The sequence below is a fragment of the Aptenodytes patagonicus genome, chromosome 3 (assembly GCF_965638725.1).
Source record: "Aptenodytes patagonicus chromosome 3, bAptPat1.pri.cur, whole genome shotgun sequence".
Lineage (NCBI taxonomy): Eukaryota > Metazoa > Chordata > Aves > Sphenisciformes > Spheniscidae > Aptenodytes > Aptenodytes patagonicus.
The window spans coordinates 107,530,488-107,549,179 of NC_134951.1; the positions used below are offsets into that span (position 1 = coordinate 107,530,488).

Sequence of the window (18,692 nt, forward strand, 5' to 3'; positions counted from 1 at the left end):
AAGAAGTGAAAAAGGAAAAAAAATGTTTTGAACATTTTACCTCTGTATTACTTCAGCTGTATGTTCAGAACTGGAAAATATATTTGCACTAGGCAACTACGTTGCAAATTTGAATCTCAGATACCTGCTGCTATAAAACTGGAACTACTCTGGATTCACATTAGTATGACCAAGAACCCCTTGGCTCACTAACAGAAGTACATCCTGTATTCCCAAGTAATTCCGATCTTGCTGCAATGAGAGAAACAAAATTCAGATCCACCTTACATTTGGTGCTGAGTTAATTGTATCAGGTCAAGAGAAGTGCCTGACTGCCACTTTTACAACCCACTGAAGAACACATAGGAATGTGTAGCTGTGGTAAGAGAAGCCAGTAAGATGTTAAGTTATATAAGAATATATGATAAGTAATACAGCAACTATTACTATCCATTTTATATAAATCAATAGTGCAGTCTCATCTGGAATAGCATATATTACAGAGTGCAGAGATAAAGTCTGTCTGGAAAATGGCAGTGAGAAAGCACAGGCTTACAAACACTCTTAGGAAGAGAGGCTGAAAAAACAACCTGAGAAAAGGAATCAAAGCAGCTGACACATCATACAGGTATATAAGATAGTAAGTGCTACATAGAAAACCAATTAAGACCCTGTGTTCCCATGAACTCCCTTTCAATAATACAGGGAAGAAAAGAACATCCAATAAATTCAGAAAGTGGAATTTTCAGAGAAACTCACCCCACCCAAAATCATGGAAGATCTACTGCTGACAAGAAGATTCAGGTTTATCTTTATAAAACAAATTCTGGGGGAGAGATATTAAATATCAACATCATGTTTTTTAAATTATTTTTATAAGCATCACTGTAATTTGCAAATCTGTAGAACAGAGTCCTGCAAGATTTCTATACTTCTTTCTCTGTATCTGAGACTACTTAGAACTCTTCAACAGTGTATTTTATTTTAAACTTTTCCTGCCTAAGCAAAGAAAAAGAGGGGTGGGAGGAAAGAAATTAATTTCCAAAGAAATATTTTCTTTGACAAAAAGTAAACAATTTTACTAGTAGATTTTTACTTATTAAAATTGAATATGCATACTAAATTGCAAAATACCATTTTAACCCCAAAACAATTGTTTTAATCAACAAAATATTAAAAAGAAAAAATTCATCAAACAAGCAGAAACTTGAGACAGCACACTCAGACTAGAAATTGGAATCTAAACGAGAAAAATATGACAATGGCTGTTTGAACTGCTATCAGCTAGATGTTACAGGTTAGTGGTTTATAGGTTATGAGCTTTATTTAGCTATATATGCATTTTACATCCATTATGGGTAACTTGTTCCACCATTTTGTATAGTAGCAGGCATGCAAGATGATTAGAGAACAACTCTCACCATCCAGGCAAGGCATCACATGATTTAAGAGTTTCTGTAGAAGAGATACTATCACCTTCCCAGGACCAGAACAGCTCTGTATATCTGAATTATAGTCAGAGAATAAAGGGTTTTGCTAAAACATTACTGTAGTGCTGGAACAAGGATAGTGGGAGGACTCAGCTTCTGAGCACCATTCCTAAATAAGACAATTTATAGCAAGTTAAATCTGTTGCAAGACTAGAAAAACTGAGCTAGCTTTCAGCTGGCCACAGAATTAGCAGCATAGTAAAATATACTGTACTTCTGCTGCTCTCCTCTGTCCTTACTGGAACAATCAGCCACAGCTGTTGAGTCATTAATATGGTCAACATGTGGTTGGGGAAAATTACTGCAATTTCTTCCCCCCCCCCCTTTTTTTTTTAAGTTTACTTGCTTTATATTTATTTTCAAAACACACACCCCAAAAAAAACCCAACCCACAAAACCCTGAAAAGCCCGAAGTTTTTTTCAACTTGACATGTTGCACTACCCAGTTATGTCATGTAGTGTCAGTAATGTCATCAGATAACATAACTGCCACAATCTGATGTGATGCATTAAACCAGGATTACCAGAATAAATCATGTTTGTGGGTACACAGATCACAGGTGCTGCAGTCAGCTGCTCTGTATTATGGCGTATCTATAGGATGTGCAGATTAGGATATAATGTTCGGAGGCTTGTTCTCGTTTGTGAAGTGCTTTGCAACCATAACTCAATAGTAAGGAGCCACCAAACAGTTATAATGGCATAAACCATCATCAGGGAAAAATACAAATCGATCAGTGCCAGCGATATAAAAGAAAGAACATGCATCTGTCCCCAGTCTCATAAATTCAGTGGTTGTTGCAAGCTTTTTCTCTATCCCACATGTACTTTATTAATAACAGTAACTATCATAAATAATAATAATGCAGAGTAGTTTATTTCAAGATGAATGCTGCTCTTATTATCTGTTGATCCTCTCCCTTATTCCTTACATCCTGTCTATATTCCTCCTGTAAATGGGGAGGGAGAGTGAGTTTAATTTATTGTTTGAAGTTTATGCCCTTTAATTGGCAACAGTGTGCTATGCCAAGTTGTCTATGTAGGCTCCCTGAAATACCCGCATACCTTAACTGGCATGTTAAGCTTCTACAAAGGAGGCATAGAATTTACATTCTACTGCATGTTATAAATAAGTAATAAGAACAGATTAGAATTATGCGTTTACGCCTACTAGTGAGAGTGAGATGCATAATTCACAAGTGGCAAACCCTTAAAAGGCATTCGTATTTCACCCCAACCCTCTCCCTGCTCCAATCTCTTGTATGTAGAACATAGTATATTTTTCAGTCCCACTGCTCCACAATTCTTTTTTTTTTTCCAGATAGACTGTTTAGATTTTATAATCACTACTTTTTCTTTCTTGCAGAAAAGCAACAAACACTATATGTTAGTAGTCATTGTTGGGAATGTATCTATCTGCTTTATGTTACAGTATTGGTGTCATCTTTCTGAGTTTTCTTGTGATACTCAGGGACACGTGTGTAAGAGGCAGATGTTAAATGGCAGTGCTTTAAGAAGGTGCCAGAGTAAACTGAAGTCCTCTACCTAACTTACGAAGAGAACGCAGAACTTGAAACTGAAACTTCCTTACACTTCATAGTTAATGTGATGTACTGCTCCTCTAGTTGAATCTCCTGGAGGAGACGGCTCATCTCCATGCCCATTCATGTCCTCAGCTTCTCTGCTGAAGCCTGTAAACTAATACCTGTTGTGACCACAATTTATATGATAGTACACATACTTGCAGAGCCTGTGGCTTTCCCTCACAGCAGTTCTACCTCTAAGAAGCACTCTGTTAACTGGTGATAAGGTGTAGGAACAAGGAATGATTTTAGTCTGGTTGCTTTAACATTTTTTGGTTCTCTGGCTGGAGCACTACAGTGTTGATTAATGTACCTCCCTAAAAGGCATCACTAGGGAAAGGCTCTTTGGTGGAAGAAGTCATCTTGTAATTTCTCTCAACTGTTTTGAACTTAGTCTGTTTAGTTCCCTGGATTTTCCTTCGTCCTGTGTGCAAATATTTTAAATTATGTTCTAGTTCTAACCACCATTTGTTTATTCTGCCTCAATCTCTGCCATGCAACTTCTTTTCATAGTTAAGCTAAGACTTGTACCTCTCTTTTCCTGGTCATTTATTTATTTATTTATTTAATCTTTTGATTTTTTAAGTGTACCTCACTTTATTTTGAGTTTTCCTTGACTAGCTTTCTATGTACTTTATCTCTGCCTGCAAACTTAGAAGGACTTCAGTTATGCATGTATTTTAATTCCCAGTAAAATTTAACAGCTTAAAAATTGTTATGTGATATTGCAACAATGGTATTAAATCCCAAGAGCCATATCTCAAAAATTCAAAACACATTAGTTGAAATGAAAACAATACTTTTACACTAACTTTTAAGAATAGCAAAAGGCACCACAATTATTTTGATATGTAGGAGAGCATTCTTATCCTTGAGCTGATGAAAAGGCTAGCACGCCAGCTCATGAGAACATGTGAACATTCTTGTCAATTGGATTAAATTATTGTTCCTTGATCAGAAAACAAATGACTAAAAATATTAAAATTAAGTGATCATAAATAGCTCCAAAGTTGAAGTCAGTATGAAATTCAACTTTCAAAAGGAAGCTACTGACATACTGCACAAACATGGTTTACTTTCCACTATTGATAATTTCCTTCATTTTCTAGATTTCTGCTAGAATAGACTGTGGAAATTTTCACCACTTATGAATCCTTTGTATGAACTCACCCAGTCTAGCCAATGATCCTGGAAAGGTAAGCAATGAGGACCCAGAAGCTTTTAATAAGCCAGACTCTCTAGTCACCTCTGAATAACCTTTTCCACTGACTAACAGAGCGGATGCAAAGCTATTCACCCACGGTCCTAACATGGAAGCTTTCAACTGTTGGCAGAGCTGTTTTAGCTGCCCCTACCATCTATTCAGCACTGATTCCAACTCTAATTTATACCAACTAGAAAAATTTTAAAACAGAAATATCTCCCCCAAGATATTTGTATAAAATTTTATATATTTATGCACCTCTGTTGATGGAAACCATGTATGTTCACAGAAAGAACACAGAAACTTATTGATTTAATTGATCAAGTCACAAATTAGAATAAGTAATTGCTAATTATATATTTCCAGATACAGAACACAGGCAGTATATTATCACCAGTGTAAAAATTCACTCTTTCCCACCTGATCAATTACTCCCTTACATGTGCAGACCTTGTGCAGCGCCACTCCTCACCAAAATGATTGAACAGCACCATTCTTAAATTAGAAATCCAGATGCTTATTTACATGTAGCCATAAACATACCCAGACAGAAAAAGAAATCAAGATATGCATACTGTAAATGTGACTTAAATGTGCCTCCGTAATAAAGGAACATGGTATATCCAAAGCAGCCATCACAGAAACAATGACGATGTTTATCATCCATCTTGTCATTCATCTTAAGACCATGAGTCTGAGCCTTACTTAAAGCACACTAATCTGATGATGTTCTTACATGTTTAGTTTTACGTTCATTTAAATATTTTTTCCCATGCACTAGTTAATTTCCCGGTAACGCTTTAATGTGTCACTCTATTTATACAATAAAAACCATGGAAAAGAAAGAAAGAAAAAAGGGAAAACCCCCAGCAGCTTTCGAAGTCCTACTACAAATTATGTAAAATGCTTCAATCAGAAACAGACTGTCATAAAAATACAATATTTCATGGAAGACTAGTGGAAAGCATGATGGAGTTCAGTACTGACTAAAAGGCTATTAAGCTTTATGTAAACAATTTAGGCAATCAGTGTAGAAACCTAGGTTAGATTTCTGGCAGTGATTCAACAGGAAAGGAAGTATCCTAGAATGCCTTTCATGCTTTTTATGACATGATTTATGCCTTGCATATGTTTTCACATAACTTAGGAGGATAGGGAAACAGATTTTGAAAATACAGGAATCCTCCTCCAATCATAGAAACCATCAAATATTTTTAAAATCAAACTTATATCCAACTATTTTATGGCCTTGTAACACTCAGGCTTGTACTGTTCACACACCAGATGACTTGTGGAAGATGAAAAATACTCAGGAAGGTCTGGACTTACAGTAACAGAAAAAGACATTAATCGGTGAAGCATTTTAGAAATGCAAGTTGTAAGGAAGTTGCTCAGATTTATTGAAATAACAAGTCTGAAACATACGCAAACATCAAAGACTCCCCTTTTCACAAATTTATCTCATTATAGCTTTCTGTTTTTTCAATAAATAAAATGCTGTAAATATTTAAGTAATGGTTAATGACTCAACACCCTCGCGGCCATGCATTTAGTAAAACCAAGGAAAAGGGGAACCCCTGGTTGGGAATCCTCCAGAAGTTTTACTGTGGTGTTACCTGTCTGTACATTGTCACCATTTATTAATATTCCACTAGTGTTAAAGGAAGGTTGGGATATACTGGGTATAGAGAGAAGGATCCGTGTCTAGTGCAAGCCAAACAGGAACGCATGTACTGCTCAGTCAGAATAATTATCACAGCTGATAAACCAACACAATTTGTAATAGCAGCATGGAAGAAAATATCTATCTTAAATTAAATAGACATCAAGTGTTTGGCAGTTCAGGAGACCAAATGGTCCTAAATGAGTAAGGAGAAATATGAGTGTGTTTTGCAGGGCATAAGGGAAATCTTAGAGAGAAGCTTCATTATGCAGCTTGCAATAGCAAGAAGGCTGCCCCACTCTTCCCAAGCCTATTAAGTTAGAGCTAAGTGAGGTATATCCTTATGAATGGATATCAAGAGATTCAAACAGAAGCAGCAGGTTTGGCCTTAGTCCATCTGCACAAGAGGTGTCATACCTTTATTTACATGAGTCCAGCATTACCTGAAACTAAGCATAAATAATCCAGCAAGCATTTCAAAATGATCCTGGCAAAAAAAAATCTCTCAGGAAGGTGGAGATGCTTTTCTTTATCTATTAACATACAATTTTTAAGTTGAACATAAACCTTGCACAGTTTCTGATGTTTTCTAAAGCACTTAACAAAAGTGTGATTGAATGAAATCTTGACTTAAACTATAAGCTCATGTGTCTGCTTTATCAGCAAAATTAAAACCAGAACAGAACCCACCACTTTGCCTTACTAGCTTCAGGCAAACCACAATTACCAGACATACTGCTGAAAATAAGATCCCACAAAAAGTATTTCAGGCTATGAGCACTACATGACCAAGAAAGCATATTCTAGTTCTCATAAATCTAAGGAGACGTCTCAATGTTTAATAGCAAACAGTGGTCACCATGTGACAACTGCTCACAAAGAGAAACTGTATCACTTGATAGGGCCCTATATGAAGTTCTCACTGATGAAAGACAAAATGCAGAGAAATAGATTACGCCCTTCAGAAATCCCAGAGGAAGGTAGACAAGAAGAACAAGACTGGGCCAGTTTGCCCAAGAGAAGTTCACACAGGCAACATAACAACGAACTGATCTCAGAAAGTGGCAAAATAAGAATTTGCTGCTATCTAACTGCAGTGGGGATGTCTTGGAGAAGACCTGCAAATCCACATGACAGTGCAGAACACCTCCAAGACGATAACCTGTGGACAGTAAGCTCTGCTGCTTGCAAAATAAAAAAAAAAAGAAAAAAAAGGACAAAAAAGGCCGTATTTAAATTTTACAAATTGAATACAATGAACGCTTGATTTAAATCTGTCCTCCTCAGTACACGCTGTCTTTTGAAGAGATCTCAGCATCTTTAAGTCTGCTGACCAATCTAGATATCTGTGAAGAAGAAAATAAAGAACTAGAAGCCTATATATGTCTAATTTTGACAACTAATTTTGAAGTAAGATCACAGGACAAAATAATCTGGGAGTTTTACAATTTTTAGTGGTTTTAATTCTTGTCATGGAATTTAGACAAGCCTGGAAATCAATGTTTTTCTTCTCTTTGTTTAAAAAACAGAGCCCAGAGCCAAAATATTTCCTATGCTGCCAGAATGGAAAGGAGGAAAAAAAAAAGGACTCTCCCTGTTCTACAGCTATCAGCTCTGGAGAAGCTATTTGCTCCAGTTTGCGTTGGTACATACAGAAGATTGGGAGGTACCAATCATTCTCATTTTATAATTTGTGTTGCACTTTAATTTTTAGAAAGCAGTACTCAAGCAACCTGAGAGCTCAGCAATTCCAGCAGGGTTAGCGTGAGTTCTCTCCTGGCTTGCTGTGTTACCCAAATCTGATCAAAGGACAAGGACTCCAGAAGCTTGTCCAGCTGTGGTTTTATAATGACACCATTAGGTTTTGCTCTATAATCAAGGTCCCTAAAAGTCTGTGTAGCTTCAGGCTTAATATCTGCGACAAGGTTAACTGAAATCTGCAGCAAGGATAACTACTTTAGCAGATTGTATCAGCAGGAAATATTTAAACACTATTTAAAAGGATTTTAAATAAGCAGATTTTATTTAACACTGCACTAATGCACTGCAATAGAAAATGATACAACAGAGCTGCTACAAATAAACATAATGCTTTTACCCTTACCCCACCCCCCTCCCTTCTAAATTCCCCAGATCTGTATTATTAAGTCCAATGAGTATACCAGATCTTTCTGTCTGAAGCTGAAATACAGGAGCGCCAGACTCAGACAGCCCATTTGCCCTTTGGTTTTGTGCCTGCTGAATCTGCATTCTGGGTCTGCGGAATTAATTACGATAGTACCGGTCACTGGCAATGTCAGTGTTGCCAATTCAGGTGTATCAAATGTGCTTTCTTATATGCCTACAAGATTTAGAGAAAGGCAGCTTCTCCTGTAAGACTGGTGTACTCTGCCCTCTAGTGCTGGGTGCATCAATATATGTTTAGTTAAATGCATACTCAGGCCAGAATAAAGCCTGAAGCAGCAGGCGTTCTTTATATGCCATCCTGGAAAACATGTTATTTCCTGTAGTCCTTTATCAGCTGGATATGTTGCTAAACCAAATATAAGGGGTGGGCCTGGAACTGTAGCATAGTATTGCAAGACCCTAAAATAAGAAAGAGACACTGGGGCATATCTCATGGGGTCACATGCAAGGCATTTCAGATAACCAATTCTAACTGCAAAGAGGCGAAGACTAGCTTTTCATTGCTCACAATGGTGTTAAATAAGTCTCTGCTTCACAATAAAATGAAGAATTGTGACATTCAGAGTTGTAATATACATAAATCTAGCACTAACATGGTATTGGATAGCAAACCGCTCTTTCCAACAGCTCTAGTGAAAGAACAGACTGGGTTCATTTGGTATTTACATGTATTTCACTGCAACCTGGAAGATGGGAAATAAACTCATACCAGAGGACTACAGAATTTTTCTATTGTTTGTCCTTTAAGGCAAAAGCTGCCTGTCATCTTTGAGCAGGACCTAAAACAAAGGAACACAAATCCTTAGGGTTGGAAATTGGTGGTTTTAAACATGGCTATAGCTAAAAACTGTGTGAAAAGTAACCTTGAGAACTACATCTTAAACCCAACGTAATAAGTATTTTCTTCTCAGTGATTCAGCTTCTTTCAGTGATACATTTTATTGCAATTATCCCCCACGTACAATTCTGTGGATTTTCTTGTTCAAATTGTTTCATTTGGCAATTAGTATAATATTGATATTACGATGGATTTTGCTTTTGTTATCATGATCTATCATTTAAAACAAGCAGTAGTAGTCATAGTGATAAAAAGGACAAAAAAACGCCAATTTTTCACGAAAATGTAATAATTGTGCATGTCTGTGCATAGCGTGTACTGTAATTACTACTGGTTTAGAGCAACATAAAAAAAAAAAAACAGGTACTAATTTGGGATTCTCCCATTTTTTAAGTTCAGATCTGCTTAGCCCTGTTTGCACAGATGTCAGACATCTGCCTGTTCCTCACAGAAAAACAAGGCTCCCATTCTATCCTGGTTTTGTAGGATCAGCCTTTCCACACTCAGGTCAAGTAACATTTGAATAAGCCAAAGCTTAGCTCACGCTTTTAGACAAAATTGTGAAGACAGCTCTTTCTCACCTTTTCCAAGGGTCTCCTTAATATTTTGCCCAGAAACCTGGTACAAAGTAGTGTGTCACAGTTTTTTTAAACTCTTGGGCATGTAATTTAGGATAACTCTGTACTCGTTTAACTCAGTTGAGGATCTGCCCTTGTAATAGTTGACAAGATCTCTTTCCTGAAAAACTGGAAACACTTCTTTCAGGTTGGCAGAGAAAAATAAGTTTCATACAGCTGAGTCTTAATAAGAATATCTTCCTTTTAAAGATTCATGATGAGAACCATTAGATTCTGCTAGGAAAATTATATGAACACAATTTGTTAACATTGTCAAGTATCTAGTGCTGCAGAAAATGCAGACATACATCCTCAATGCCAAGCTCAGTGCGAAGATAGATTTATACATTCTTTGTTTTCTAAAGATATCTACAAAGTTATTTTCCTTTGTATACATGTTAGGTAACAAACACCTTTTCTTAGTCCATCAAATGCTCAGCATTAAAGAATAGAGGAATATTTTGCTCTGATCTTTTTTCTAAAGTTTCTTCACAACAATAAGTTTTCCACCAAAACAAAACTTGGCACTTGGGTCACATCTGATCATTACTGTCTCTGCTTATACTATATCTTTCTGCATTTATTAGACCACCTTTCTGCTAGTGGTATTGGCACCACCAGCTCAGGCCACTGCAGTCTAATACTTTTCAGTGTAAAACCCACCCTGTTTTCTCTTTCATCTAAGGCAAGTGGGAAATTTTTGAGACTAATTTAAAGAAAAGAGAAAACAAGAACGAATACCTTGCCTAAACTTAAAAATACAAAAAAAGAATTACATTAAGAAATCTCCAGGTTTCAAAGAAGCTTCAGTTTTGCTTGTGAGTGTTTGGATGGGTGAGAGAAGCATGTTTTCCTCTCCACGGGAAAAATCAACTCAAATTTTCCTAAAATCAAAAGGCTTTGTAGGATCAGTGTGTATATGTTAAGAGTTTTGAAGATAACTGTACAAGCTTCTCCATCTCCTCACAGCTGCTAGTCATCTCTACAGAACAGTAAGGTATGCAGGTTTGGAGAGCAGAACCCTATTGCAATTGCTGTCCTGAGCTGTAGCTGTTGGTCTTGGTTACAGGAGCTTCTGCACTTCTCCACTCATAGAGGAACTGAAAGCATGAATACAGGGGCATGGATTCACACAGCCTAAATTCCACCTGGGATCCTGGACTGAGTATTTCCTCCTGGCTTGTCCCTACCCATTGGAGACATTAGGCTTAGGCTTTCACTGGAATTCAGGATGTGAAAGAACACTCAGATTACATGAGGAAATAGTACCACATAAGGCAAATGCATAAAGGTGGGAAGCAGAAAAATTGCAGACAGACAGTTAAAAAAGGTGTTGCAGTACAGGGGCTGGCTTCATTTCAGTGCTTGATTACTCACAACACAGAAACCGAATTTGCCAATATGGGGAAAATATTTAAAGGCACTAATGGATGATGGATGCCTAATGGGTCCTCCTTTTCAATGTGGTAAAGTGTGCATTTGCCATATGTGCCTTTAAAGGGTTTCCTTTTTAATTATAGCTCAACCCCTAGAGGAAACAAACACTAGAATTTCCATGAAAATCAATGAGTATTTCAAGCCCTCAACAACTGTCAAGATCAGAAACTAAGTTAACAATATATTTGCAATTATGGTGTTGAGAAAACATATCCCTCCTCAAGTTATGGATTAATTAGTATGGGCCTAAACTGATTGCACTTTCCATGGACTGAAGTGAAAGTCAGTGAAGTACTAATTTTTAGACAGAATTGATGCCTTCCTAAAAAGAAAGGTTTTAAAAAAACATGTCAATAGATACAGCACTTCAAAAAACAGAGAAAATCTGTGACTTTCTGGTACAGACTACTGGTCAGGAACTCAGTCATATAGTTATTAAATTAGGAAAATCATTTTGGTGAATGAATAGGAACCAGATGTCAGAGACAATGAACTTTGTCTCTCTGTTTAGGGTCAATAACATATTATGTTGAGGCAATAAGTCACCAACATCACTAGCATAAATGCTGAAAGGAAAAGAATAATATGGGAAAAGCCAAAAATGTAGGAGAGAGACATGTATAACACTGGAAAGTCAAAAGCTGCAACTTTTCACTGTAAAACCATAACCCTTAAAAAAAAAAAAAAGATTATGTTATACCTCTTTTACCTCTAGCCTACAAAGAAGAAAATCTTGGGCTCTGAAAGGCAGCACAAACAGGTCAAATTAAAGTTATATGCAGATCTAAGCAAGATCTTGAATAAACCTGATTCAGAATGACTGGGATTTCTAGTGACCCAAATCCCAGCCTGCTGGCTCACATCACCTCTTTCCCCTCAGGCAGAGTGAGAAACTGGCAGCTAAATAAAATGGATCCAAAGTAAACAGACTGATCTCCACACCATGTTCAGATTGGTAGGCAAGAGTGGCTCTTGTGCTGTACTGCGTAGGGCAACACAATCTGATTCACTAGCCTTCTCTTTTGAATAAGCAAGATTCTCTGCTCTCTTTATATCTTATGTCTGCCTAAAGAGTCATTGAAATCAAAGTTATGAAGTGCTCAATAGGACCAAAAATATCAAAATTCCTAGAAAAATGTAAATAAATAATTTCTAAATAAAAGCAACAAGAGCTCCTCTAGGAAGCTTATGAACCAGGTGACTTTTCCTTAGACTAGTTTAGCTGAATGCATTCTGATGTATCATTCAAGATTTAGAGGCAGAACATGAGGAATCAAGTCCTGACTCTTTTTAATTTATCCTTTTCTGTATTTTCGAAGAACAATTACCGAAGTTACTTGACCACAATTTGCATCAATAAGCATTCATTTTGACGTTGAGTCAGAATACAATCAGACATGAATCTAAAACCAGCCAAACAAAATAAATTATGGTGAACGTTTCCTCAAACGTTTTACATTGCTTGTCAATTTATAACCAGGTTGCAGATGAACACATCAGTAAAACTACCTATGATGAACTTTCAGTAATGATTTTAATAAGATTGGAAGCACAACTATTTGCACTTCAAAATTCTTAAGAATAGTGTTATGGTATGGCAATAAGAGATTAATGGAGATCTTGCAAAAAAGATAAATGGCACTACAAGAATACCAGAAAACTGGGGGGGATGGGGGAGAAATTATTTGAACCTATACTTTTGATAAATATTTATTTTTTTGCAGAAGAAAAATGCTCACTAGTTTGAGCTGTCATTATGCTAACCTATATCCTATTTTTCATATTATTAGTAATACATAATGTGGTAGTTTATATTCAAAAATAAAACCAGAATGTATATACCTCATGTATTTATCCAGAAATACACTAAGGTTACTATGGTTACGAAAAATCCATTACCTTTGAATACAGAATGAAAAAGTTTGACTTAAAGTGTGCACTATTTATTATAGCGATCATCAACAGCCTTCAGGAGGTTCTCTAACTGGATTCATTTTTCAGTGTCAAAACTGACCCACCACACTGGTAGCTTATGGCCTGTGCAAGGCAAAGAAATTTGAACTATATGAATTTTTAAATATGTTTTATACTAACTCAAGATGCAGAAATAGCTTTGAATTTTAAGGCCTTACATTAAAAAGAAAGTAGGGTCTTGGTACCCTTTTTCCCCGAGTTGTCCGATATGAAATGCTGCATTTTTACTTCTACCTACTACCATATACAAATTCTGATGGGTCCAGAAGAGTGCTTATGCTCTGCTATGATACTTCTAGCTCAATATTTTGTTTTTTATTTTGTTTTTTGTTGTTTGAATAATGTCTGAACAAATAACTTGGATACTTCATTAAACTACACCAATTACATTAAAATAGGAAGTCAGATTACCATGCTTCACTGTACTGCCAAATAACAGCCATTTAACTTCTCTGTAATAGTTTAAGAGTACTGATATAACTTGGTTATTGACACATTGCATAACATATCAGAAGAAAACGCATTATTAGTTTATGTTTTTAACAAATGAAATAAACATGGGCTATTCAGGAAAGCAACACAGTGTCTCTCTAATTAAGAATATTTAAGGAAGACAGTAGGAAAAACTATTAAACCTGTACATAATATCTTGTCTTCAACAGCTTACAGTTTACTTGTTTTGAGAGCTAGATGGTACGAGATCAAAAAGTTATAAAACTTCATTAAAAAGATGACTCAGGTGCTGTGAAAGAGGACAACACAGCACAAGATTTAGCTACACCATGGCGACATTAATTTCTGAGTCCCAACAGAGAGTTCTGTGAAGGATTCTTTAAAAAATTGAACCCATCAGGGTTTCAAGTGCATCCAGCTCATTTTAACGTTATTTTTCTTTTCCTCTGAAAGGGGTCAGTCATATAATTATTCATAACAACTATGCGATACTCATCTGACATGCTACCTAGCAGAGAACTCACCTTTTACAACATATTTAGTTCCATTTCCAAAGTAAATTGGTACTCCATTCATATATAAAGTATATTGGGTGATAATACCATTTGGTGTTTTGGGTGGACTCCAACTCATCAGTAGGAACGTGGGAAAGGATATGGCTGTAGGTGACTGCACATCTTCAGGGGCTGGTGAAAAAAATGTATAACATTATATTATATTATATTTCCACAAATAATAAATAATTTCAGTGAGCAGCTACTACCGGAATGATTTTTGGTAAAGTTGAAATTTCAGAAGAGATTTTATGCTTGCAACATACCAGCATTTTGAGAACTCTCCCATTACATGTGAGGTTTCCTAGCCAAACAGAAACTTCTATGAAAGACAAGGATATACTCTTTGCTTTTTAGGAGTATAATTATGTCCATGTAACTTTATCTTTCCAGATTCATAACACTGAGCAAGGGGAGGGGTACCTGATTTTAGTACAGTCCTTTTTTTAATACAAGTTATTTTCTCTTCCTTCATGCTTTTTATTCCTAACTCAAAGTGATCATTCTTTCTAATCACAAATGCAGATGCTGTATTCTTAGGCACTACCCCTTATTTCAGACTTTTCATAATTCAATACACTTAGTAATGTTTGTTTAGAGTAGATTTTATGTATATAATATATGGGAAGCTGGCAATGGATAATAATTTAAAAACTGAGTTCTCTCACTGTTCCAATGAGTTATATGCTAGAAGCACAAGCAATCCCACTGAATATCGCAAGGGGAGCAGAACTCGAGCCTCAGTCTGGGAGGAATATCTTGTAATTTACAAGCTCTGTGCTAGCAATTTAAAACAATAACTAGCAGTGGCTGGCAATGTGAAAACAATATAAAGTAATGAATGTTTCAATAGGGAAACAGGGATAGCTGGAGGGTGTGATATGGTGTCTGTCTTCTGTATCATCAATTTATTGTTACTAAGAGCATGCAACAAGAGCATCCAAAAATAGAAACTCCACACATTGACTTTTTGTTCAATTCTTCTGAGGGTTAAAACACATGTTCCCCATGGCTTTATTTGATCTCGGGGGGGGGGGGGGGAGGCGGAATCTATTCTTGCCTAAACCTTCCCAGTCTGACAGCACATCTGAAAACAGTGGATGTTTTTCTCAGACATGTAAGAATTCCTGCTTTATTCACTAAGCTGAGAAAATTATTAGACATAAACAATTTATTTTTTAATTACAATATTAGACCAGAAAGAACTACATAATACTGTATTTCATGTTTACATCACAGGGTCCATTAACCATTTGGCTGTCAGAGGCTCCACCCTTTCATGGATAATGCCACCAGACAAACTCAGTCAGTTTATTTAGAACTTCCAAGAGGCGATAATTGGTTTTTTATTTGATTGGTGCTGCTGGCAGTTGCTAACATGTTCACATCAAAATGCTGTTCTAGCAATGTTAGACTGCAATCTTCAGGACTGTCCTCATCAGGACAACACATTGTGTGACTACCTGCTTTGGCAGCAGTTCAACACTCCAGCATTCTTTTAATCATTATGGTTGTAATTAACATAACTTCATGCTAAAATTTTTATTTGTTTTATTGGTACTTGTCCTGGTTTCAGCTGGGATAGAGTTAATTTTCTTCCTAGCAGCTGGTACAGTGCTGTGTTTTGGATTTAGTATGAGAATAATGTTGATAACACACCGATGTTTTAGTTGTTGCTAAGCAGTTCTTGCACTAGTCAAGGACTTTTCAGCTTCCCATGCTCTACCGACTGAGAAGGCTGGAGGTGCACAAGAAGCTGGGAGGGGGCACAGCCAGGACAGCTGACCCAAACTGGCCAGAGGGACATTCCATACCATGTGATGTCATGCTCAGTACATAAACTGGGGGGGAGTTGGCTGGGGGGCGGTGACTGCTGCTCGGGAACTGGCTGGGCATCGGTCAGCGGGTGGTGAGCAACTGCATTGTGCATCACTTATTTGGTATATTCTTTTATCTTTATTATTATTTTCCCTGCCTTTTCTGTCCTATAAAACAGTCTTTATCTCAACCCATGAATTTTATGTTTTTTTCCCCCGATTCTCTCCCCCATCCCACTGCGGGGGGAGTGAGCGAACGGCTGTGTGGTGTTTAGCTGCCTGCTGGGTTAAACCACAGCAGTACTGTATTACTACCTAGTTTACATGAGAAGATAAAACAAAGAACTGTGGGATGGGGGGAATTTTGAAAACTACTCCACATCATGGAAGATTAACTACTGTCCTATAAATACATGTCAAAGTCTTCATTATTCTACTGGTGCAAATTTGGAGTAACTGATGATTTTAACTGGATTAACATGGCTTTAGGATGATAGAACCAAGAGATGCGGACTTTATGTTTAATTGAGAATGGAGTTAGATATGTCACAGACATTTTGGGAGCATTTGCTCCAGTAACTGATGTGTATTACTTATCAGCCTAGTCTCTAAAGTCAGAACTGTAATGTATTTTCTCTTTCTTCCTGCTCTAGTTCTTAATGTAAGAATAGAAAACTTTAATTTACACTCACAACATTTAAGTTTGAGCACAAGAACATGTAAAAGTGTTTAGAAAAAAAAGGGAAAATCTGAACAGTGATTAATAAATAACTCAATCGGCATTTGGAGGTTTCATCACACTGAAATAATTGTTGCCTATTGCTGGTGTTTAACAGTTAAAAGAAACCATGGAAATCAACCGTTTGATTCTCAATTTCATACTGTGCCATACAATCAATTCTTTTTAGTCAGACTGTCTCTAGATTTACTTCTGAGCCATAGTAAAATGAGGAAGCTTTCATTAATCTTTCAGATGCTTCATATTAATGACAAGGCTCTTGCATGAACAATGTAACAGCAATTAAAAAGCCCATTAATCTGCATTACAGCTATTAAAGATGCATGTCATTAAAGGGTATGGAGTTTGATTCATTTTCGCACCCCCCCAAAAAATGGAGCAATTATGGTCTGGCAATGCACTTTGTCATCAAATTAGGTTGGGGTTTTCCAGCAAATGGCTTTGCAGCATTTAGCTCTTCTCCTGTTTTATTATTCATGACTGAAATGTGGAAGTCAAGACCTTTGAAATTACTTTACCTTCTTGTGGAGTGGAGATGTTCAATGCATGCAAGCTCTCAGTACAGCCAGCCAAAGTGCAAGCAGTTAGGGTTACAGCGTAGTTTGTGAAGGGATGCAAGCCTGTCAATATGCCTGCAACAGAAGAAAGCAAGGTGTTACGCATGTACAGTGTACAGACTGATTATGTACATAGACAGACAGAAGTAAAAAAAAATAAAGTTTTCTGTTACAAGCTTCCACTGTTACAGGCGGAAAAGAAAAATGATTTTAAGGTTTCATTCCTATTATGCCATGACTTAAATTTTGCAAAATAAATTAAGAATAAATGGTATTTTATTCCGTTCTTAATATTAATGATGCAGCTAAGTTTCTTTAGTTGTGCTCACTATAACAGATACTACTTCAAGATTGAGGTGTATATTTTAATATAACAATGACAATAAAGGAGTTTTTTTTCTTAGTCCCTGCCTTACAAAGTTTTTTCAGTTATTCATTTTGTTTTTCCCAGGAATTTTCACTGTCTCCCAGAACAAAATTTTTTAATGCTTCCTCTCCAGTGTTGGCCTTATTCATCCATAAACTGAAATCTCTTTTTTATATGAAACATCCCACTTGTATTCCATTACTTCAGTGGCAGCATATAGACCATACATTTGCCATACTACTACAGTAACATAATTCAGGTGACACAGTATCCAAGGGTTTACAAGAAAAAAAGATCTGTAATCTTATGCTTTTTCAGGTCCTGCTTATGTCGGTGAAGAGAAGTTGCTAGATTCCCACATATCGATCAGCTACTTGTCGTAGCGAATGCAACAAATCACTGCTTACCACTTCAGGAAGTTACACAGTATTTTAAACTGCAACATACAGAATGACTACTTTGAAAAAAATGTGGTTTACAGTCATTTTCAGAAACATCAGCAGTTCCCATTCCAAAGTAGGTCTGACAATAAAGTAATAAGGAATGAAAATGCAGTGGTAATTAAAAGAAGGCCAAGTCATGTCAAGTTTTATTTCAAACCATGTTCTCACCTCGACTCTCAAAGCTTTTAGTAAAATCAATGGGGTGTTTCATTAAAAAAAAAAAAAGCGAACTATGTTATTTCGGAACTGTCTGACCTGTCTGACACTGGGATTTTGCAAAGCAGCTTCAAAAACAACAGTACCTCAGAGAACCATAATTCTTAGCCAAACCTCCCATAGTACAATAAGACTGCAAACCCCCTCAGCATTACATGTACACAAACAGGTAGAAGAAACTAGTCCTTATTATTACTCTTCATTGACTTACTCCATAGAATGCAACATAACTTTGGGTTTCATTAAAAAATGTCTTTTTTCCCCACATAAGCCCTTTATACTCACAAAACGGGCCTGGAGAATTTGATGCTGGAAATTAACAGTTACAGCATAAATATGTTATTTTCTGAGTGGGACAATCAAAGTCTGTAAATGTTTATATTGTGTTTACTAATAGGTGTGTTCACATGGAAAATATGAGATTAGCTTTCACTGAATTAGTAATGTTTGTGCCTTTTCTTGTAATTAATCCAAAAACTTCAAAGGTTGGCATTGCAACAATCTTTCTATTTGAATTCTCTGAGGTCCAGTTCTACTGGTACACACAAAGAGATATTCAGAAGTAATCACATTT

The 18,692-nt window shown here is 36.5% G+C and overlaps 1 protein-coding gene across 1 annotated transcript in view; it reads right to left on the reverse strand.

Annotated features, from left to right (window-relative positions):
* USH2A (usherin) overlaps positions 1 to 18,692 on the reverse strand; it is a 405,495-nt gene that overhangs the window by 213,922 nt on the left and 172,881 nt on the right. Inside the window, exons 30-31 of the mRNA XM_076334572.1 lie at positions 17,054 to 17,167; positions 13,950 to 14,111 (exon numbers count right to left, since the gene is read on the reverse strand). Of these exons, the coding sequence (XP_076190687.1) occupies positions 13,950 to 14,111; positions 17,054 to 17,167 (276 nt within the window). The remainder of the gene's footprint in view (positions 1 to 13,949; positions 14,112 to 17,053; positions 17,168 to 18,692) is intronic.